This window comes from Canis aureus, chromosome 2 (assembly GCF_053574225.1).
Source record: "Canis aureus isolate CA01 chromosome 2, VMU_Caureus_v.1.0, whole genome shotgun sequence".
Taxonomy (NCBI): Eukaryota; Metazoa; Chordata; class Mammalia; order Carnivora; family Canidae; genus Canis; species Canis aureus.
Window position 1 is genome coordinate 42,353,423 of NC_135612.1, and position 23,490 is coordinate 42,376,912.

The window sequence follows — 23,490 nt, forward strand, 5'->3', positions numbered from 1 at the left end:
TGGTTTCAGGTTCACATTTAGATCTTTAATCCGTTTTGAATTTGTTTTTGTGTATGGTGTAAGGTGTAAGAGAGTGGTCCAGTTTCATTCTCTCTCTTTTTTTAAAGATTTATTTATTTTATTGAGAGAGAGAGCATGCAAGCAGGGGGATGGGTAGAAGAAGGAGGAGAGTCTTAAGCAGACTCTGTAATAAATATGGAGCCCAACTTGGAGCTTGATCCCACAATGCTAATATCATGACCTGAGCCGAAACCAAGAGTCAGACGCTGAACTGACTGAGCCATGAAGGTGCCCCAGTTTTGTTCTTTTGCATGTTGCTGTCTCGTTTTCCCAACACTATTTGTTAAAAAGACTGTCTTTTTTTCCGTTGGATATTCTTTCCTGCTTTGAGAAGATTAATTGACCATACAGCTGTGGGTTTATTTCTGGGTTTTCTATCCTGTTCCATTGATCCATGTGTCTATTTCTGTGCCAGTACCACACTGTTTTGATTACTACAGCTTTATAATATAACTTTAAGTCTGGAATTGTGATGCCTCCAGCTTTGCTTTTCATTTTCAAGAATGCTTTGGCTATTCGGGGTCTTTTGTGGTTTTATACAAATTTTAGGATTGCTCTTGTTCAGTGGCATTTTGATAGGGACTGCTTTAAATGTGTAGATTGCTCTGGGAATTATAAACATATTAACAATATTGTTCTTCCAATCCATGAGCATGGAATGTCTTTCCATTTCTTTGTGTTGTCTTCAGTTCCTTTCATCAGTATTCTATAGTTTTCAAGTATAAGTCTTTCATTTCTTTGGTTGGGTTTATCTCTCGGTATTTATTATTTTTGGTGCAGTTGTGAATGGGACTGTTAATTTCTATTTCTGCTGCTTCATTATTGGTGTATAGAAATGCAACACATTTCTGTACATTGATTTTGTATCCTGCGACTTTACTGAATTTGTCAGTTCTAGCAGTTTTTTGATGTGGTCTTTGGGTTTTCTATATAATGTTATCATGTCATCTGCAAATAGTGCAAGTTTTACTCCTTCCCTACTGATTTGGATACCTTTTGTTTCTTTTTGTTGTCTACTGCAGCTAGGACTTCCAGTGCTGTGTTAAATAAAAGTGATAAGAGTGGACATCTTTGTCCAGTGCTGTGTTAAATAAAAGTGGTGAGAGTGGACATCTTTGTCTGTTTCCTGACCTTGGGGAAAAAAAGCTCTCAGTTTTTTTCCATTAATGATGATCCTAACTGGGTTTTTCATATATGGCCTTTATTGTATTGAGCTCTGTTCCCTCTAAACCTGCTTTGTTGATTATTTTTATCATGAGTGGATGTTGTACTTTGTCAAATGTTTTCTTCTGAATCTATTGAAATTATCATCTGGTTCTTATCCATTCTTATTGATGTGATGTATCATATTGATTGATATGCAAATATTGAATCACTCTTGCAGCCCAGGAATAAATCCTACTTAATTGTGGTGAATGATTTTTTAACATATTGTTGGATTTGGTTTTCTAGTGTTTTGTTGAGGATTTTTGCATCTGTGTTCATCAGGGATATTGGCCTATAGTTCTCTTTTATAGTGCAGTCTTTGATTTTGATATCAGGGTAATGCTGGCCTTGTAAAATGAATTTGGAAGTTTTCCCTCCTTTTCTATTCTTTGGAATCATTTTTTTAAAGATTTTATTCATTTATTCATGAGAGACACACAGAGAGAGGCAGAGACAGAGGCAGAGGGAGAAGCAGGCTCCTTGTGGGGAGCCTGATATGGGACTCGATCCCAAGACCCCAGGATCATGTCCTGAGCCAAAGGCAGACATTCAATCACTGAGCCACCCAGACGTCCCTATTTTTTGGAATAGTTTGAGAAGAATAGGTATTAACTTTTCTTTAAATATATAGTAGAATTCACCTGTGAAGCCATCTGGTCCTGGACTTTTGTTTATTGGGAGTTTTTTGATTACTGATTCAGTTTCTTTGCTGGTTATTGGTCTGTTCAAATTTTCTATTTCTTTCTGTTTCAGTTTTAGTAATTTATGTGTTTCTAGGAACTTATCCATTTCTTCTAGGTTGTCCAACTTGTTGGCATATAGTTTTTCATAATATTCTCTTGTAATTATTTGTATTTCTTCTCTCACAATTGTAATTTTATTTATTTGAGTCCTTTCTCTTTTTTTCTTGATAAGTCTGGCTAGAAGTTTATCAATTTTATTGATTTCTTTCAAAGAACCAGTTCCTAGTTTCATTGATCTGTTCTGTTATTTTTTTAAATTTCTATATCATTAATTTCTGCTCTAATCTTTATTATTTCCTTCCTTCTGCTGGTTTTTAGTTTTGTTTGTTGTTCTTTTTCTAGTTCTTTTAGGCATAAGGTTAGGTTAGGTTGTATGTGACTGGTCTTTTTTTCATACTTTTTTCAAAGTTCATCCATGCTTTAAGGTTTATCAGTACTTCTTTTTGATGCTTGAGTAATATTTCACTTCATGGATATACCATATTTTATTTACTCATTGCTCAGAATGGATATTCCTTAGGGGACATTTAGGTTGTTTGTGCTTTTTGAGTCTTATGAGTAGTGCTGTTACTAACATTGTGTACAAGTTTTTATGTGGATATATGTCTTCATTTCTTTTGGGCATTTATGTAGGAGTGGAATTGCTGGGTCATACTGTAATTCTATGTTTAAACTTTTGAGATAAATAAATAAATAAATAAATAAATAAATAAATAAATAAACAAACAAACAAACTTTTGAGGAACTGCCACTATTTTCCAAAGTAGCTGTACCATTTTATATTCCCACTAGCAGTACATAAGGGTTGCAATTTTTCCACATCCTTGTCAACACTTGTTACTATCTTTCTTTGTCATTATTATTATTTTTTTAAGATTTTATTTATTTATTCATGAGAGACATAGAGAGAGAGAGGCAGAGACACAGACAGAGGGAGAAGTAGGCTCCATGCAGGGAGCCCGACGTGGGACTCCATCTGGGTCTCCAGGATCACGCCCTGCGCTGAAGGCAGACGCTAAACCGCTAAACTGCTGAGCCACCCGGCTGCCCTCTTTGTCATTATTATAGCCACTGTCCTACTGGGTGTGAAGTGGCATCTCATTGTAGTTTTGATATGCATCTCCTTGATGATTAATGATAATGAATGTCTCCTTACATGCTTATTGATCATTTGTATATCTTTGGAGAATTGGCTATTTAGAAACTTTGCTCATCTTTAAATTGGGTTGTTTTTTTATTTTGTTGCAGGAGTTATTTATATATTCTGGATGCAAGTCCCTCCTCAGAAATATGATTGGTAAATATTTTCCACAAACCATTTTTTAAACTTCCTAAATAATACTATTTTTGAAGATGGGTGGCCAATTAAATCTGATATGACACCACTCAACCACTTAAAGTGATGTTACAGCATTCATTGCGATATTTTAATATATGATTAAGTGAAAGTAGCAAGCTCAAAAATGTTTTGATCCTTTTAAAAAATATTCATAAAAAATCATCTGGAAGTATATATATCAAGTTGTACAACACTCAGCTTTGCATATTGAAAATATATATTATATACATATATTATATTTCTGTATCTTTTCTTTTGATGAAGAATATGTATTTTATAATAAATTATTCTCAAATCTTTTAAAAGCTCAGCTGGATAAGAAAATGCCTGCCTCACTGGCACATGAGTTTGACTGATTATGCTTATTATTTGGACTTTACAAAATCTTAGTGGGTGAGTGTGAGACCATGGTAGAGCTCATTTCAACAGAAGAACAACCCAAGACTGTAGTGCTCAGTTCCATATAGACTAGTGGTTGAGAGGGGTAAAAGGTATGATGATGTATAGGCCAATCTGTATGACATACCAATCTGTATGACATACCAATCTGTATGACTTGCCTCAGTTTGCAAAGCATTTCAGACATTTTCCTTGGTTCTCACAACAACCCTATTGGATACCAGTGTTGAGATGAGAAAGCCAGGATTCAGAGACATTTTGTCCTTGCACAAGGCTCTGTGGCCTGGTCCACAAGGATGCTCAAACTACAGTTTAGGGGGTGCCTGAGTGGCTCAGTCAGTCGAGCATCCAACTCTGATGTCGGCTTAGGTCATGATCTCAGGGTCATGAGATAGAGCCTGACTTCAGGCTTCGCACTGGGCGTGGAACTACTAGAATTCTCGCTCTCCCTCTCTACTGCTTGCAAGGTCTCTCTCTCTCTTAAAAACAAAACAAAAACAAACAAACAAAAAAATCCCTACAGTTTAGGTTTTATGCTCCTGCTATAGTACTTATAACTGATGGTCCTGCCTTTCATCCTGTGTTTTGTTTTGTTTTTTATAAATTTGTCTCCAAGGGTCAGGTATCTGAAGGATGACTTTCTGGAGTGATATGCTGTACTTTTGCCTAAGAAAGTAGGTAAATGGCTACAAGTTATCCTCTTACAGACTCTCAAATACTTTTCTTTCACGCTCTATCTCAGGAAAGGAACAATTGTTGTTATATGAATTAACTTGTGCCTTGTTACTGTTTACTTTTTTTTTGCATTTATAAGCTTGATTACTAAGCTTTGAATATTGCTGTCTTTAAAAGCTGTTGCTCATGGGATGCCTGGGTGGCTCAGTGGTTAAACATCTGCCTTTGGCTCAGGACATGATCCTAAGGTCCTGGAATCAAGTCCTGCATTGGGCTCCCCACAGGGACCCTGCTTCTCCCTCTGCCTATGTCTCTGCCTCCCTCTGTGTCTCTCATGAATAAATAAAAACTTAAAAAAAAAAAAAAAGCTGTTGCTCAAATGAAGTCATCTTGGCATTTGTATTTGCTCTATTACCCTTCTATGATTTTTACAGCAGCCTTGCAAACAAAAGACCTATTATTTCCTTGGCACATGCTTCATTATTTATGAACATGAGAAAGGAAGAAGATGGCTTTTTCCCTTTGCTCAAATATTTGTGCCATTGTTGGAGTTTTCTAGGCTAAATTAGATAGAAAAATATCTGAAGTCATTTTGAAAGTGTGTAGCTTTCTCTAGATTCTAGAGCAGAGGTTGGCAAACTTATTCTGTAAAGGCCCAGACTTTGTGTTTGTTGCAGCTACTCACCTCTGCCATTCTAGTGCAAAAGCAGCCATAGACAAAGTGTAAACAAGTGGGTGTGGCTGTGTGCCAATAAAACTTTATTTACAAAAATAGCAGATTTGTTGCATAGGCCATAGTTTGCTGACTCCTGTTTTCAATTATTCTGAAACATTTGTCGACCAGGAATCTAATTTTTTGGCTGAGTGATTTGTTATCAGCCATATGTTTCAAAGCCTCTTTCTATCACCAAAGATGCTAATGGGTTTTCTCTTCAAAAACAAAATATGATACTTACAAAGCTAATTGTTACTCACTATATCCAAAGCTCAATAAGAGTCAGAAGGCAAGTCCTGTATTACTCAATCACCTATTTGTCTCTTCCTTTCTAAGATTAAGAGTCACTGCAAGCTACAACCTGGATCCTATTTGGTCTAGGAACATACCCCTGACCTCTTCGCATGTTTTAAACTTCTTTCCAATTATAGAACGTATCCTCGTTTATAAGCCATCCAGTCAGGATTTTATTTTACAGTGGCTATCTGAACCACAAATCTACAGAATCTTTACTTCTTTCAATCAATTCCCTTTAAATTTATTAAAGAACAAAAATAGTTGTGACAAATTTCCAATGACTGAGTTGAAAACAAGACTTATTTTTGTGTGTGTCTTTTCTTAGTCACTTTCTCACATTATGTCTGTGTTTACCCATAGGTGGTTGAGAATTGTAAGATCTTTCTGTAATAAAGATTCTAGGGCAAAGGGTAACATAGAAAGGGTTCATACCTTTCATGATGAATTTTACATATGAAATTTTTTCATGCAAGAAAAAGTTTCTATTAATATTTTAGAGAAGATTGTTCTTAAATGTCTGCTTTGCTGAAGAAAATATAGGAATATATATTTTTTTATGTTTTATCCCAAAAAGCTACAAGAATCTTTACCTATAGATTTGCTGAAGAAAATATAGGAATATGTATTTTTTTATGTTTTATCCCAAAAAGCTACAAGAATCTTTACCTATAATTTTTAAATTAACATTTTTCTGATGTCGAAGTAATATAATTTCATAGAAGAAAAGATGGGAAATTTGGAAAGCATAAATAAGAAAAGTAAAATCACAACCAACTCCTTAGAGATAACTTGCTAACATTTTACTGTCCATTTAGATAGCTTTTATGCATGTGTGTACATATAGATTAGATTGTTTTCACCTGCATGAGATATACAAAGCATTTTTGTGTTCTGCCTTTTATACACCTTTATTGGTAAGTTTGGATCAACATTAACTTTAATGGCTATGTGGCATTCTACAGTATAGATGTAATCTGCTTGGATGATCTCCTATTTGTGTATTTTAAATGCTTTATACTTTTCCACTATTACAAAGAGTGCTTAGGTAAACATTCTTATACATATCTTCTTGTTCTGCCAGAGAATCTCTTTAAAATAGACTACTAAAATTGCCATTAGCAGAAACATATGTGTACTTATGTATGTATAATTTTGATATAGAAAAGTTTATGCTCAAATTATATTCTTTCTAACAGTTAATGAGAATGCTTTTACCCTCACCAACGCTGGGAAATTTCTATAATTTCTCAACAGGTTAGTTATCAGCAACTTGGCATTTTTTATTGTTCGGTAAGTTATTTTGTGTTTTTTAAACCAACAGCAATGTAGCACTTACTATGGGTTGGAGATGGTTCCAGGTGTTTCGATGAGTATTAACTAATTTAATCTTCATTATAACTCAATAAAGTAGGCACTGTTGTGATTCTTAATTTAGAGATGAGAAAGCTGTTAAGCAACTGGAAGTTCACACATCTGATAGATAGTGGAGGCAGGATTTAAAACTTCTAAAGTCCGTCCTCTTTACCACCATGCCCTGCTGCCTCTTCGGAGAGAACAAAAACTTAGCTGGCTAGGCAGTGAACCTGGACAACAGGGATCAGAGAGCCAAATCCTAACCACTACCTATTTTTCTCACCTATATATTTTCTATTTAATTATTGTAAAAATAATCTCTTTGATTTTTTTCAGGATGTATCAAAGTCAGAAGAAGTCAAAAGAAGCTTTGCCTCACTACCAAGAGGCCTTAGAATATATTGAGATCAGTAGAGGTGAAAAAAGTCTTGAGTGTGTATCAATATTGAGGGAATTAGCAGGTGTAGAGCAATCCCTGGGATTTTACGATGCATCCATCAACCATTTTCTACAGGTAAGCTACAATATACTGGCCACCAAAGCTCTTCTGCCTTTCCCGGTGCTTTTTATAGACACAAGTGGAATAGCACCTCTGAGAATGCCTGGTTTTGTTATTTGCTCTGGATAAGAACACTGGCCTGGAGTAAATGTTCAACAAAGTCTTCATATAGATGACTGGGTAGATGAGTATGGGATCAGGATAGTGGTCCTTTGTTACCAGGTGCATCGTCTTCAAATAGGCCGAGACTCCCTGAAGGCTTTTCTCATATTAGAGGCATAATTCAAGTCTTATTTTCTAAAGTTCTTTATCTTTTCATGTTTATCTGTTTAGATCTTATGCTATCAAACTGATTAGTTCTTTTCTACTAGACTCTAAAATCCTTACCTGAAACCACTTAGAGTTATCATTTATTAGCTGCTAATCTACTTTATCTTAGGATTCTTCTGTGAGTGTGTCAATCAGGGTTCTCCAGAGAAACAGAACCAATAGGATATATACAGAGAGAGGAGAGATTGATTTTAGGGAATTGGCTGACACAATTGTGGGGGTGCACAAGCCTGAAATCCATAAGGTAGGCAGGCCAGCTGAAAACTCAGGATTTCTGTTATAGTCTTGAGACAGAATTCCTTCTTCTCCAAGAAACCTCAGCTTTTTGCTCTTCAGGCTTTCAACTGATTGAATAAGGCCCACCTCGTCACTGAGAGCAATCTCCTTTACCTCCAACTCTGATTGTAAATGTTAATCACATCTACAAAATATATTCACAGCAACATCTAAACTAGTGTTTGACTGGGCACCATGGCCTCACCAAGTTGACGCATAAAATTAACCATCAGAGTGAGTTCAGTGTTTCTGTATTGCATCATTTGCAAAGAGAACATTTTTGTTTTTGTCAGAATTTTTCCCTGTTAAAGTTGTAAAATATAGACTGAACTCATTCTTGTTATTTCAAATGAGATGCAATGACATGGGATGGCAAGTTCTGCATTACTCTTTCTTTTTAAATTTGTCCAACCATTTGTATGCCCATCTATAGTTTACTAAAATGTCCTTTTCCGTCTTGCTATCTGGATTATTTCTTTTAATTACTATCTCCCTGTGACATATTCTTATTTCCAATTTATAGATAAGGAAGTCAAGAATTAGAAAGGTTGAGTGATACTCCCAGGAGTACTATCAATGCCAATAAATGGCATAGCCCAGATTCAAACCCAGTAGTTTTTAGAAAGATTATTCTGGTTGGTTACGAGACTGTCCAAGTAGGAAAGCTGGAGATGATGGTGACTTGGACAGGATGATGATAGCAAGGATGAAGAGAAGCAGATGGGTTTGACGAAGATATATGAGGCAGAATTAATGAGGTATAGAGATAGATTGTATGTGGTGAAAGAAGGTATGGGGAAGAATCAATGATGACTCCTGGGTTTCTGGTCTAAACAACTGTGTGGATGTTTGTGCCAGGTACAGTAGGGGATTGGGGAGCAGGTGTGATAGGTGATGGAGAGATGGTAAGCTCAGGTTTCAATGGCAAGCTTGAGATGCCCGTACAGATGAAAATGACAGCTAAGTCAGTTAGATAATCAGGACTGGAGCTCAGAAAATAGGTCAGGAAGTCATCTATTTGTATGCATAGCTGCCTTGGGAGAGGATGTGATCACCCAGGGGGGTTATTGAACAAGAATATAAAAGGACGTAACTGAGCCTTGAGTAACTTAAGTATTCATTGGTCAAGTCAAGAAGGATAACCTGGCAAAGAAAGCAGAGAAGAATCTGGCGGAAAAACATGAATAAAAGTAAAAGTGGAAGTTGTATCTTCTGTCTTGTGATACCATTTGCTGTTGAAGGACATGGAGCTGTTGGGAGGATAAATGAATGATTATTCATAAAGTGCTTAGCACAGTGCCTGATATATGGTGCTACAAAGGATTTTAAAAATTCCCCTCCTTCCTTTCCTTGATGATTTGGTTGAGGGAAACATTGGAGCAATGATGAGGCAGAAACCAGATTGTATGGTGAATGAGATGTAAGGAAGCAAAGGTAATAAACACAAGTACCTACTTTTTAAATTTTTTCATTTAAAAAAAAAAAAAAAAAAAAAAAAAAAAAAAAAAAAAAAAAATAAATTTTTTCATTTAAATTCAATTTAGTTAACATATAGCATATTATTAATTTCTGGGGTAGAATTTAGTGATTCATCAGTTGTGTATAACACCCAGTGCTCATCACATCACATGCCCTCCTTAATGCCCATCACCCAGTTACGTCATCCCTCAGAACCTGCCCTCCAAGGAACCTTTAGTCTGTTTCCTAGAGTTAAGAGTCTCTTATGGTTTACCTCCCTCTCTGTTTTTTTATCTTATTTTATTTTTCCTTCCCTTCTACTATGTTCATCTTTTTGTTTCTTAAATGCCACATATAAATGAAATCAAATGGTATTGTCTTTCTCAGACTGACTTATTTCACTTGGCACAATACCCGCTAGTTCTATCCAGGGCGCTGCAAATGCCAAGACTTCATTCTTTTTGATGGCTGAGTAATATTCCATTACTCAGGGTTAAAGAGTGCCTCGTGTGTGTGTGTGTGTGTGTGTGTGTGTGTATGTATACATATACACACCACATCTTTATTCATTCATCTGTCAATGGACATCTGGGCTCTTTCCATATTTTAGCTATTGTTGATAGTGCTGCTGTAAACATTGGGGTGCATGTACCCTTTAGAATCACTATTTGTTTATCTTTTGGAGTAAATACCTAGTAGTGCAATTGCTGGGTCATAGGGTAGCTCTATTTTTAACTTTATGAGGAACCTCTCTTTTCCAGAGTGGCTATTCCAGTTTGCATTCCCACCAACAGTATAAGAGGGTTCTCCTTTCTCTGAGACCTCACCAACATCTGTTGTTTCCTGAGTTGTTAATTATAGGTATCCATTTTACAAAGTACTAAGAGGTGAGGAAAGCCAGCCCAGGCAGAGGGAAAAGCATGTGCAAAGGTCTGGAGGTGAGATGCACCTTGATTTAAGGGAACTGCCTGGGCAGTGGGAATGGTGAAGGCAGTAGATTGGTATCTTTCAAGTAGGGTGTTGAAAGTCATGCTAAGGAATTTGAGCTTCATCCTAAGGGAAGTTAAAGGTTTTCAAGCACGAAGACAGACTTCATAGGATTATCAGTCCAGAAGGGTCATTCTGCAGTATGGAGAATGGACTAGATGGCAAAGAAGTAATCAGGGAAGTATCAGGAGACAGCCACAGCCGGCCACATAGGAGATGATGACACCTGGACTGGTCGTATCAAGGGGGTGAAGAATGTAGACAGACTTGAGAGATGTGTAGAGGGTAGAAACAGTGGGCATAGGAGTTAAGGGAGTGAAGGAGACAGAGTCCCACCTTGGGCCAGGTTTCTGGCTAAGGTCACTGTGTGGCTAGTGAGACCATATCCTGAGTTCAGGAATACTTGGTGGGCTTGCCATTTTTTGTTAGTATCCATAATTATGACTATTCTTACACAAAAAAAAAGTTTTTTTCTTTGATTATTTGCTAGTATAAATTACCAGACATTAAACCACTAGGAGGAAAGATGTGAATATTTTATAGTTTTTTATTCAGATTGACATTCTGCCAAATGGTTATTTTGATTTACCTCACCACCAGAAGTTGGTTTATCTTTGTTCTTAATTGAACAAGTTTCATACCAACCTTGCCAACTCTTTTATACTGTTTTACTTCCATGTTATAGAATATAGTCTCAAATTTAATTTAAAATTTTTTCCTTAGTCCAGTTTTCCTAAATGTTTCCTGACACTATCCAGCTCTGCCCTTAAAATCTCAGCACAATCTTTACTGTACCAGTTTCTAAAGTTCAAAGAAATATATCAAGTAATAATATGCTCAGAGTCCCCCAGGCAGGGTCATTACCCATAACAAAATCCACTGGAATAAAAGATAGGTGGTTTCGAAGACCCAACAGTATGCATTCCAAATTCAAATTTGGTTTAGAAAAGAATTTCCCAAACTGTGTTCCATAGGATACTAGCATCTCACACATCTCACAAGAATTCATAGGTCTTCCTAGAAAAGATGTTTGTGATTAAATAAATTTGGGAACTATTAAGTTAAGACCAAACAGATCTAACACATGGTTTTACAGTACATTTAAAATATCAGTGTGGATTGTGAATTGAGACTCGGAGGGTCAAATACATCTATGAGACATTAGTGTTCCCTGGGCCATGGTTTAGGAAGCACTGGCTTAGGGGAATAAATCATCAAAGGGATTCTCCCTTACAGTGTATTAGGCCTTATCACTCCTGGGAGCCTTGGCACTATGCAAATGGAAAATGGGTTAAATAGTGCCTCTTGTTTTGGTGCCCAGATTCACCATTTTACTTTTTTTAAAGATTGATTTATTTGCTTGAAAGAGAGACAGAGAGAGAGAGAGAGCAGAGGGAGAGGGAGAGAATCTCAAGCTGACTCTCCACTGATCATGGAGCCCGAGCTGGGTTCGATCTCATAACCCAGATATCATGACATAAGCCAAAACCAAGAGTCAGAAGCTCAATCAACTGAACCCGGGTGCCACCCCCCACCCAGATTTGTTCTCCCTATCTATCTATATAGACACACATGCATGCATATGTATGTGCAGAGTGGTAACTATTTACGTATTTTAAACATCTGAAAGTATTTGAATATACCATGTCCTTCTATCCCTGATTACTTAACAAAGATAGTCTCTTAGGTAATCACAATACAGTTACCAAATTCAGGAATGTTCATACTGGTAGAGGCTATATTCTATTTTGTCAGTTGTCCCAATACTGTCCTTTATGGCAGTTTTTTTCCCTCCAATAAAAGATCCAGTCCAGGATCATGTGTTATATTTAGTCAGTATGCCTCTGCTCTTTAATCTAGAACAGTTTCTCAGCTTGTCTTTGTCTCTTTTGACATTGAAATTTTTGAAGAATACAGGCCAGTCGTTTCATAGACTGTACCTCAGTTTGGGTTTGTCTGATATTTTCTCTTGACTAGATTTGGCCAGTGCATGCCCAGCTAGAATACTACAAAAGGATACTGTATTTCTTAAAGGAGTACATCTGGAAGCCCGTAACATCCACCTGTCCTTCATGAGTGACTTTAAATTTATCACCCAATCACAGTGATTCCTCACCATATGGTATCTATTGTTCCCCTTGCAGCCAATAAGCATTCTGTAGAGAGATCATTTCTAAGACCGTATAAATATACCACTCCTTTGCGAATTTTCTCTACATTTGGCATGCATTGATGAATCTTTCCCAAACTACTCTTTACTGCAGTGGTTGCAGATTAATGATTTTCCATTCTGCAATTCCATCCACATTTATCAGCTGACATTCTGCTATTAGGAATGTCCCTCCCTCTTCCCCCCAAATTATTTACCTATTGTGCATATATTTGCTTTTTTCACTTAGCAGTATATTCTGGAAATCACTTTATAGCAGTTCATTCATCTGTACAAAGGTATAATAATCCATCTTATGTGCATACTATGTTTTTCTCAAATAGTTTTCTGTTTGGGCATTTAGATAGGTTCTGATATTTTGTTTTTGTTTTTTTTTTTTTAAGATTTTATTTATTTATTCATAGAGACACAGAGAGAGAGAGGCAGAGACACAGGCAGAGGGAGAAGCAGGCACCATGCAGAGCCTGACGTGGGACTCCATCCAGGGTCTCCAGGATCACGCCCTGGGCTGCAGGCGGCGCTAAACCATTGCACCATCAGGGCTGCCCAGTTCTGATATTTTGTAATTACAAATAATGTTCTAGTGAATAATCTTAACACACATAAATTTTTATATTATCGGAGTTGTATCTTCAGAGTAAATTCCTAGAAGTGGGACTGCTCTGTCAAAGGGAGCCTAGGCTGGTAGTTTTGCAGGACACTGCCTTCCTTGGTCTTCTACCACTTACACTCCCATCAGCAATGCCAGAGCCTGCTTATTTCCCCCATCAGCCTCTTCCAAAAGAGCTTATTGTCAAGCTTTCTTTTTTTTTTTTTTTTTAGATTTTATTTATTTATTCATGAGAGACACAAAGAGAAAGGCAGAGACATAGGGAGAGGGAGAAGCAGGCTCCCCATGGGGAGTCCCCAATGTGGGACTCGATCCCAGGACCCTGGGATCATGACCTGAGCCAAACATAGATGCTCAACCACTGAGCTACCCATGTGCCCCTACTGTCAAGCTTTTGAATTACTTTCTGTCTGATAGGCAAGAAGTAACATCTCTGTTTAATCTGTAAAATGGAATTGCCTATCTTTTCATAGAGTCAGTGCATTTTCTTAATATATTTTTTGTGAATTTTCTTTTCATATCATTTGATTAGAATTTTTTCACTTAATAGAATTTTTATATAATTTCCCTTAACTGTTAAAAGTCATTATATATTACACATACTAAGAGCCCCTTTATCTCTGATATATGTCATAAATATTTTCACCCAATTTGTCATTTGCATTTTTTTCATGGTATTTTTATTGAGCTAATTTATATACCATAAAATTCACCTTTCTAAAGTGTACATTTTGGTAGTTTTATCATATTTACAAAGTGGTGCAAGCATTACTGCTATCTAATTGCAGAACATTTTTATCATGTCAAACGAAACTTGCACCCAGTATGAATTACTCTCTCATTTCCTCTATCAACTCATCCACTGGTAACTACCAATCTACATTCTGACTCTATGGATTTGGCTACCATAGACATTTCATATAAATAGAATCCTATAAATATGTGGCCTTTTGTGTCTGACTTTTTTTATCTAACATATTGCTTTCAAAGTTCATCCATGCTTAGCAAGTATCAATACTTCATTCCTTAAAAAAAAAAAAGTGAGAGATTTTTTTATTTATTTGAGAGAGAAAGAGTGCATGCATGAGATGGGGGGTGGGCAGAGGGAAAGGGAGCGAGATAATCTCAAGGAGACTCCCCACTGAGCACAGAGTCCAGTGAAAGGCTTGATCCCACGACCCTGAGATCACGACCTGAGCCAAAATCAAGAGTCAGGTGCTTAACCAACTGAGCCACCCAGGTGCCTCTATTTCATTCCTGTTTTATGACTAAATAGTATTCTGTTATACAGATAGATCACATTTGTTCATCTCTTCATCAGTTGATGTATGTTTGTGTTGTTTTCACTCTATGGTAATTACAAATAATGCTACTACGAACATTCACATACAAGTGTTTATATGGTTATGTGTTTTCAGTCCTCTTCGATGTAAGGCTGGTAGCAGAGTTGCTGAGTCATGTGGTAACACAATATTTAACTTTCTGAGGAACTGCTGAGCTGTTTTCCAGAGCAGCCTCAGCATCTGATGTTCCCACCAGCAATGCATGAGAATTCTACTTTCTTCAAATCCTCACCAACGCACATTACTATGTCCTTTTTATTTCAACTATTCTAGTGAATATGGAGTGATATCCCACCATGCTTTTGATTTTAATTTCTCTAATGACTCATGATGTTTTGCATCAGTTTATATAGATCTATTATATAGAAAGATGTCTACTCAAATCTTTTTCCCATCCTTTTTAATAGGGTTATTTGTCTTTTTATTGTTGACTGATAGGAGTCCTTCATACTGGATACTAGACCCTAGATACATGATGTGTAAATATTTTCTCACATTCTGTGTTGTCTTTTCACTCTCTTGATCACATCCTCTGAAACACAAAAGTTTTTAGTTTCAGTGAAGTCCAATTTATCCTTGTTTCCTTTTGTTGCTTATGCTTTGGGCCTCAAGTCTAAAAAACCATTGCCTAATTCAAGTTGATGAAAGCTTGTATCTGTTTCTTTTTAAGAGTTTTGAAGTTTTAGTTTTTACATTTAGGTCTTTGATCCATTTTGAGTTAATTTTTTACAGGATGTAAAATAGGACTCCAATCTCATTCTTTTGCATTTGAATTTCCAGTTGTCCCCGTACCATTTATTATAAAAGGACTATCTTTTCACTGAATTACCTTGGGAGGGACCTGTGTCAAAATCAATTGACCATAAATGTAAGGGTTTACTCTTGGACTTTTGATTTGACTCCATTGATCCATATGTCTATCCTTATGCCAGTACCACACTCTCAATTACTGTTGTTTTGTAGTAAGTTTATGGATATTATGAATAATGCTACTATGAACATTCATGTACAAGTTTTATGGTAAGTTTTGAAATCCAGAAGTGTGACATCTCCAACTTCTTTACTCTTTTTTAAGATTGTTTTGGCTATTCTGGCTTCATTATGTTTTTATATGAATTTTAGGATAAGCTTATCAATTTCTGGGAAAAAAGACTCACTGAGGCTGTATTTCAACTGGAAAGTATTAACATCTTCATAATATTAAGGCTTTTGATACGTGAACATAAGGTATCTTTACTTATTTAGTTCTTCCCTAGTTTCTTTCAATCATGTTTTGTAGTATAAGTTTTATATTTCCTTTGGGAGATGTATTCCCAGGTATCTTGTTCTTTTGACGCTTTTAGAAACAAAAGTGTTTTTTCTTAATTTCCTTTTCCTGCTGTTCATTGCTAGTGTGTAGAAATACAAATGATATGCTTACCCTACATGCTGCAATCCTGCTGAACTCATTTATTAGTTCTAATATATTTTTTGTGGCTTCATAATGCTTTTCTGCCATGCAAAAGCTTTCTTAATGCTTTCACATTTTCAACACTTCCTTTCACTACATTTGATTCTGCATCTTACATTAGAAGGATATCTCTGAGTTAAAGGGTAATTCACTCATTTTTATAATACCCGTAAAGTTTAATAGGTGACTTTTATTGTTGTTTATTCTTGAGGTTAATAAAGATTAGAGGGTTATTAGATTAAATAAATACTTACCAATCATTATTAGAGAGATAGCTTTGTGAAGTTGAAATAGCATTGGATGTGAGGTCAGAAAATCTGAGTGGGAGTCCAGATTCTTCTGTTTGACAGCTGTGTGATTATACAAGTCATTTAACCTTTCCAAAACAAAAAGCAAAAAACACAAAGACACAAAAAACACAATCCTACAAAAGACCCTATCCACTTCACAGAACTGTTCAAAGGTTCAAAATGGAAAGTGCTTTGTGAACCATTTGGCATGTTGCCAGCATAAACTACTTTTATTTATTAACAGTGATTATTAAACATGTATCAAGGCTCCTCTTTAAGAGCTTTAGCTTTACCTAGATACAGAAAGGTATGGGTGCAGCTCTCCATGAGAGCCCTTGCCTAAGAGCCATTTATTAAGTGCACGAAAAGAAAAGGGGTTTTGTTTATTTTCTCCTCCGGTTTTCCACTCTTCATTCCTTTAGAGTGAGAGAAACGCCTAGAGAGAAAAGACCTTTTATTTTCTGTAGAATGTCAACAAGTTCCAAAGTATTTTAGTAACTAACCCTTTTTTAAAGTGGAGAAAAATAACAAGCCCCTGGAGCCACCACCCAGAGAAGCCAGTGGTCCCAGGGGCTGGTGAACCAGCTGCCCTGGCCCCCATTGGTCTGAGAGGAGGGGTCTGTGAGGAAACCTGCAGGCAGGATTGTTCCTAAAACAACTCATGGCAGATTTTGGCAATAGACCCTTGTTTTCCTGTCCAAAAGGAAAATCACAGGATTTCATTTTTGTGAGAATGCTTTTGGGGGGGGGTGTGTTTTCAGGGGGTATAAATGAACGCCACATGAGCTTCGTTGCTTTTTTCCATCTCTTGACAGTTGAATTGCATATATTTCTTTTCAGTTTTCAGGGTAGCTCTGCCTCTCAGTAGTTCCCAAATTTGGGGGAAGTTTGATTCACAAAGTATCATGAACTAATTTATCAGTCACTCCAAATGCTTTGAGGTCAGAAAATCTGGCTTCAGGTTCCTCTGGGCAGGTTATCAGCCTCAGCCAGACCTAAGTGACGGCTGATAGGTGCTCACACAGGGCTCCTGCCAGCTTCAGATGCCACAGCAAATGGCAACACCTCTTATTGGTTCTGGTTCATGGCTGTGTATTTGCTTAATAATGTGCTTATTATAATTTCCCAAATCTCTGAAAATGCTAGCCTTTCCTGTTTAAAATTACAAAAGATACAGAATGCAATTATGATTCTGTGCCTTATAAATGTTTTCTAAGGATGATATAAATCCAGGTGTCATACTGTTTCTTTTTAAGTAACTGTTCTTTTTCATAAAAAATGATAATGCTCTTTATATTAAAAAAAATCAAGCCATGCAGAAAAATACAAAGAAATGAGTTACAAGTCGTCCAAGGCCTCTGCTCCCAGAAGTAACCAGTGGTGATCCTTATAATATCTTTTCTCTGCATATGTACATACGGGTATAGATTGAAAGACAGAGAGACAAGAAAGAAAAAAGAGAAAGATGAATTTGATGGCATAAAAACAAACTTTTTCTCTGTAACAGGATATCACAAAGTCAAGAAATAAATATCAAAGAAAGGATATATAGAAAAAGTTCTTATAAAACTTTTGACTGGGGATGAGGGATGACTGGGTGGCTAAGTCAGGTAAGCATCTGACTCTTGGTTTTGGCTCAGGACATGATCTCAGGATCCTGAGATGAAGCCCTTCATCAGGCTCCATGCTTAGCAGAGAGTCAGCTTGAGATTCTCTCTCTCTCTCCCTCTGCCCTTCCCTTTCATGTTCTCTCTCTTTCTCTCAAATAAATAAAAAAATATTTTTAAAAATGTAGATGAAAAAGACAAGTCAACAGAAATATAGACAAAAGGCAGAAATGGTCAGTTTACAGAAGAGGAACTACAAATGGCCAATAACCATACAAAAATAATTGTCAATATCATTTGATATTAAGGAAATGCATTTAACTAAGGAGAGGCCATTTTTCACCTGCTGGGAGCAAAATAAAAGAGTTTGATGATGCCCCATGATGGGAAGAGTACAAGAAAGCAAGTATCCTTACACACTGCTGGGAGTGGGGATTGACACCACTTTGGGGGAAAACAGTTGATATCTTATAATGCATTGACCCTCTGACCAGCAGATTCACATCTAGAAACTTAACCCAACAGATAGATATGTACACATGTGCAAAGATGTATAAGCAGTGAAACGGTGTCTTTGACAATAGTGAGCCTTTAGAAATTAGAAATACTCTTAAAATCCATCAAGGGGGACTGGTAATGAAATCCATGTGGTGGAACACCATAGCACCACTGAAAAGAATGAGATGTATGTATACGTTCTGACTTGAAAGATGCCCAAAGTGCATTATTATTTTTAAAAAGCCAGATGTAGACCAGAATGTTTATTCAGTCAACAACTGGTTAGACCCTATGATGTGCCAGGCAAAATGGTCCATACTGGGACCATGATGGAGGGTCCTGCCATCAAGGCGCAGCCCAGGGAATGACATAGGCCTTACCTGAATAATCACACAGATGAATGTAGAATAGCAACTGTGACATGCACTAGAGAAGAGGTACCGGGTGCTGTGAGAACTCCCAACAGAGCTCTGACAGACCCCAAAGATTGAGGAGAGCGGGGAGGAGCCAGTGTGGCAGAGCCCAGAGGGTAGCGGCAGATGGAGCTGAGCTGGGGGAGGCTCTGGGGGATGGTAGATTCAGGGTATGATCTCACGTGTGTGTGTTTAAGAACATGCGCCTATATATGTGTGTGTTTGTATAAGCATATCAGCATTTCTGAGAGAACATATAGGATGCTTGATAGGGATAGCTATAAGGAGTCAGACTGGGAATGGAGAAAAGATGGGGAGTCTCATAGACAGAAGGGAGAGGATGTTTTAACTTACCACTTAGGATTTTTCAATATTATATACCAGTATTACTCTTATAATCTAAAAAATCTAACTACATTTTAAGAAAACACATGCTTAAAACCAAAAGGAGGGTGAAAGTCTAAGTTCCCAGCATGTCTATTTTGGTGCTAACCCTTACAGAGAATAGGACCTTTACTCCCCAGCCCTTGGGAGGAGCTAAAATTGACAACTGGGAACAACTGGAGAGCTGCCACTCAGGACTCTCTCTATTAAAAGAAACTGGCTTAGTCTGGGGCCCTTGAAACTCATTTTTTTGAATGCCCTCTATACCCAGTGATTTCCCTTTCATCTACTCCCCCAGCCCTCAGAGAGTCCCAGCAACATCTTTCACTTAGCCACGGCTCTCTGGCTGCCCCAGACCATGAGTGTAGGTGCCATGAGAGGTTTCCCTCCTGGCCAGAGATAGGAGATGAAAGGAAGTGGCAGCCTTGGGCTACAACATGAGCCTGTCTTGTCCGAGGCCATCTGCCCGAAGCTGAAGGGTGGAGTGGCCAGCTTTGGCAAGGCCAAGAGGAAAAGCCATGTAGCTGCACAGCCAGTCAGTTATAAAAGAAATGCAGCAGGCTTACACCTCCCAATGACAAGGGAACTTGAGCTTCGGGTGAATTAAAGCACTGACTTGGGGATGCCTGGGGGCTCAGTGGTTGAGTGTTGGCCTTTGGCTCGGGGCGTGATCCTGCGGTCCTGGGATCAAGTCCCACATTGGGCTCCCCAGAGGGAACCTGCTTCTCCCTCTGCCTGTGTCTCTGCCTCTGTGTGTCTCTAATGAATAAATAAATAAAATCTTAAAAAAAAAAAAAAAAGCACTGACTTGAATCAAAGCAGACACACAGACACGTGGGGCACCTTTAACATCTGCTCCATCCATCACCCACTGCCTAACTCCACATCATGGTGTCCCTCTACAGTAAGTTCTCAGAAGCCCATTTGGGACCCACATATATGGCAGCTCAGTCTCCTGCTTGCCAGCCCATTCAACCTATGGGCTGTGTCTGCTACTTAGCAACTATTTCTCTGACTCTCATTACCTTGATTAGAAAATCATCATTCTATAACTTCTACTCTTTAATACCAAATGTTAAACTAGAAGAGGATGCAGGTGGAAATCACAGACCTTAATATGAATATGAATATGAATCCCGGAGGCTTCATATTCCCATCTACAAATTGGGCTGTTGACATCACTCTTAACCACTCCTTCTGAGACTAAGTGAGCAAGCAGGTGTACGTATTTCACGTAGCACCATGCCTGACAAAAGTAGGTGCTTAATCAATGTGAGTTTCTGCCTTCCCACTGTCCTCTCTAGTGTGAGCCCTCAGCTGTACACTTAGTAAGTTGGAGACTTCTATTGCTTTCCCCATGAGTGTTCATGTCTCCAGGGTAAATAGACTCAGTTTACATCCGCAAATGTTCCTTGAGCTACTTGTGTACTCTTCACTTTGCTAGGGGAGAGGAGATTTCTGAGTCAGTGATCCCCTAGTTATTGCCAGATGGGAAAAGAATCCATCCCTCCCTCCTTGCCAAGAGCTGGGGTTCTGCCATCAGAACCCTGCATGTTTTAAGTTGAGTGTTCACATAATGGGGTCTGCCTGCATAAATAGAAACATCCTTTTTACTAGTCATCAAGTTTTCTCTTCAAGAACTATTACACATTTCACAAATCCAAGGGGACAGGCTCAGCTAGATAAGAGCCTGCCAGCTCTAGCTCTGGCTGTATCTCTTGACAGCTGGATTGGCGCGGTGGAATCCGTGGTTTCCCCCAGAAATGCTTAGGAAGACCAGAGGGAACAGCCACTCTGTACCTTGGCAGAGCTGGAGGTGGTTGGTCTTGTGAATGAGGTTTTTCGATTAAGGACCTGGCTCAAAATGGGATATTAAAGGTTTGATTTTTGTTTTTGTTTTTCCCCCAATACAACATGCTATCAGCTCAAGAGATTTAGGAATATTAAACGCTCCCTCTCAGCTTCAAGATGACAGTTGATAAACATCACCATAAAATACTGAAATCAACAAAGGATGGGAGGAGAAATTTGAGCCCTGGGAGATTAATAAATGATGAGGAATGAATGCAGTCAAACCACACATCCCCAGTAGGGCGCATTACTTGGGCTCCTGCATAAAAGCCAGAGAGGCAAGCATGGCTCCTGTAATTCTGTTAACACTAATGACTAGTCCTTAAATGCTCTCAGATGTATACAACAGGGATATTTGTATTCTCTTAGCAAGCAAAGTATTGTTCCAGAACTGTGGACAGTGGTTTTGTTTGGGAAATTGGGTAATCTAATCACTAGCTCTGTCAACTGCCTTTGCACTTACTCCCTGAGAAGGCCTCCTGTTATGGTGTGGAGCTGTGGTTCTCAGCCTGCATCACCCAGAGCCCTCGGGTTCCATGGAAGATCTTTTGGGGGCAGCCAGTTGGGGGCAGCTGGGTGAGCCTGGGTGAGGCCCTCTCCACCTGCTCCAGTAAGAGCAGCTCCACCCTTACCTGCTCTGTATTTTAGAGAACATGGAAGATTCTGTTTGAAATGAAAGAGTTTTGGGTTTGTTTTTGTTTTTGCTTTCTGCTTCAAAACAGAGACTTGAAACTCAATGGTGCCATGATGTTTGCAACCTTTTGCAAGTTACTTTTCCACTCACTGATGTTTCTAAAATGTAACCATGTTAACATACATAGGTAGAGTTCAATCACTGTATACATAAACCGCAATATATTCGTTTTCCTTCTCATGGATATTTAGATGATTCCCCCTTTTTCATTTTTTTCTGTTTGAAATGATGCTTCAGAGAAGTTGAGGGCATTTTTTTTATATCAACAGTGAGGGGTGGTGAGCTCCGAGCTGGCCAAGAAGGGAAGGGGACAACAGGAGGGGGCAGATGGATAGTGAGAAGGAGGTGATGGATAGTCAGTGGATAGAGGACTAGAAATTGCATGGACTTGATTGTGGCATGACATGATAGAGCCAGGGGGTGGGGGGCAGTCTGTGAGCTGCGTGGTCCAGAGGTAGCACAGAATAAGCTATGATAAGGCCCCAGGAGTGATGAAGGACACAATCTGGTATGTAGAAAACATTTAAAAATTAAGGTAAATTGAATAGGACTGCATTAAATTAAACTGAATTTAATTTTACTGAGTCAATGAGATGCTAATCTTGCACAATTTAAACATCATGGTTCCCCTTTCCTGCCCACTACTCCCTCAATGTTAAACCAGCATATGGTTTTTAGAAGCTTCATGAACATCAAATATAAATTAGATCAGGGATTGAGTTTCTGAAAAATGAATAATAAATGTTTGCTTCTATTAGTATCTCACAGAAAAATATTGAGGTTATGAATTTTTTTCTGAAATTCAGACCCCCTTAAGCTCTCAGGATCCACTTTCTTGATATTGTGAGCATTTTGCTCTTGGAAGATTTTGCTTCCTGCCTCCAAAGGCAAAAGGTGACCTACAGAACTTTCAGAACGTGTAATTATTCATTTGAAAATAATTTTGATAGATACCTATCTTTGACGTTGCCTTGAATTATAATACTGAGTGGAAAACAAATACAAAATCTTTTTAAACTTGAATTTGGGTTTTAATCAATCTAAAGTACTGTGTGTTAAAAGTCTCTGTAACATTATGAGTTAAATGTTTTCTGGCATTGCTGGGTGCCCTCCTCAGTGGTTGATTGTGGAGATAGTTAACCAGGGAAAACACCAAATAAACAGGATTCAGTTTGCATTTGGGGTGGGGCAGGCTTTTCCTCTCTCTTTTGTCCTCTCTGCAAACTCTGAACATGTGATGCTTTGATTCTATCCCTGTGGCTCCAATTGTCTTTACTTTTTGGAGTGAGCATTATTTGAAAAGCGCTTTCCAGTCAAAGCTTCAGGCCAAATTGAGGATAATGACTAATTGGGAGGTCACCAAAATTACTTGTTCAATTTATTTATGTCCTATAATAATAAAAGTAGTTTTAAGACAAAGGATATTCTTAACATTTATGAATATGAAATTCTGGTTTTTCTAACACAATAATTAAAGTTATTACCAGCAATCTTGATTTGGAGTAGCCCCTGTCATAAAAAGTCTAGAGCAAGTAACTCAGTTAATTTTAACATATGACAAATGAAGTGACAGTCTCGCATCTACCCTGATTATCAACTCAGAAATGGTGTTCAGCTGATCATGAGAGGACCAAGTCTCTATGACTTTGCCACCTCACTGCTTGGTCTGGACTAGAAAGTTCTAATGGTGTGGCTTTATCTCCTAGACCAGCTCCCCAGGACTAATCTTAGCTCCTAGAGGCTGAATGAATAGGTTCTCTGGGGGAGTGTGCTGACATCAATTGGTGGTGTCTGCCACCAGGGGTCCAGGTGGGAGAAAAAACAAATCTGAAGTCTGAGTATC

At 38.0% G+C, this 23,490-nt stretch overlaps 2 protein-coding genes across 18 annotated transcripts in view; one reads left to right on the forward strand and one right to left on the reverse strand.

The window, feature by feature from the left end:
- TTC23 (tetratricopeptide repeat domain 23) overlaps positions 1–23,490 on the forward strand; it is a 101,049-nt gene that overhangs the window by 40,116 nt on the left and 37,443 nt on the right. For all 14 annotated transcript variants that reach the window (XR_013363740.1, XR_013363750.1, XR_013363771.1 and 11 more), the window contains one exon: positions 7,124–7,301. Coding sequence is in view for 11 of the 14 variants with exons in the window: in XM_077869991.1 (XP_077726117.1) it covers positions 7,124–7,301 (178 nt within the window). In the remaining 3 variants the exon portion in view is untranslated. The remainder of the gene's footprint in view (positions 1–7,123; positions 7,302–23,490) is intronic.
- Positions 1–23,490, reverse strand: part of LOC144296822 (uncharacterized) — a 67,535-nt gene that overhangs the window by 29,839 nt on the left and 14,206 nt on the right. Inside the window, exons 6-7 of one of the 4 annotated variants that reach the window (XR_013363775.1) lie at positions 16,165–16,260; positions 14,864–14,992 (exon numbers count right to left, since the gene is read on the reverse strand). The exons of 1 other annotated variant lie outside the window; for it this stretch is intronic. The gene's annotated coding sequence lies outside the window, so the exon portion shown is untranslated. Of the gene's footprint in view, positions 1–9,052; positions 9,143–14,863; positions 14,993–16,164; positions 16,261–21,914; positions 22,153–23,490 lie in introns of those variants that run through there. 2 more of the 4 variants (XR_013363779.1, XR_013363777.1) reach the window with 2 other exon arrangements.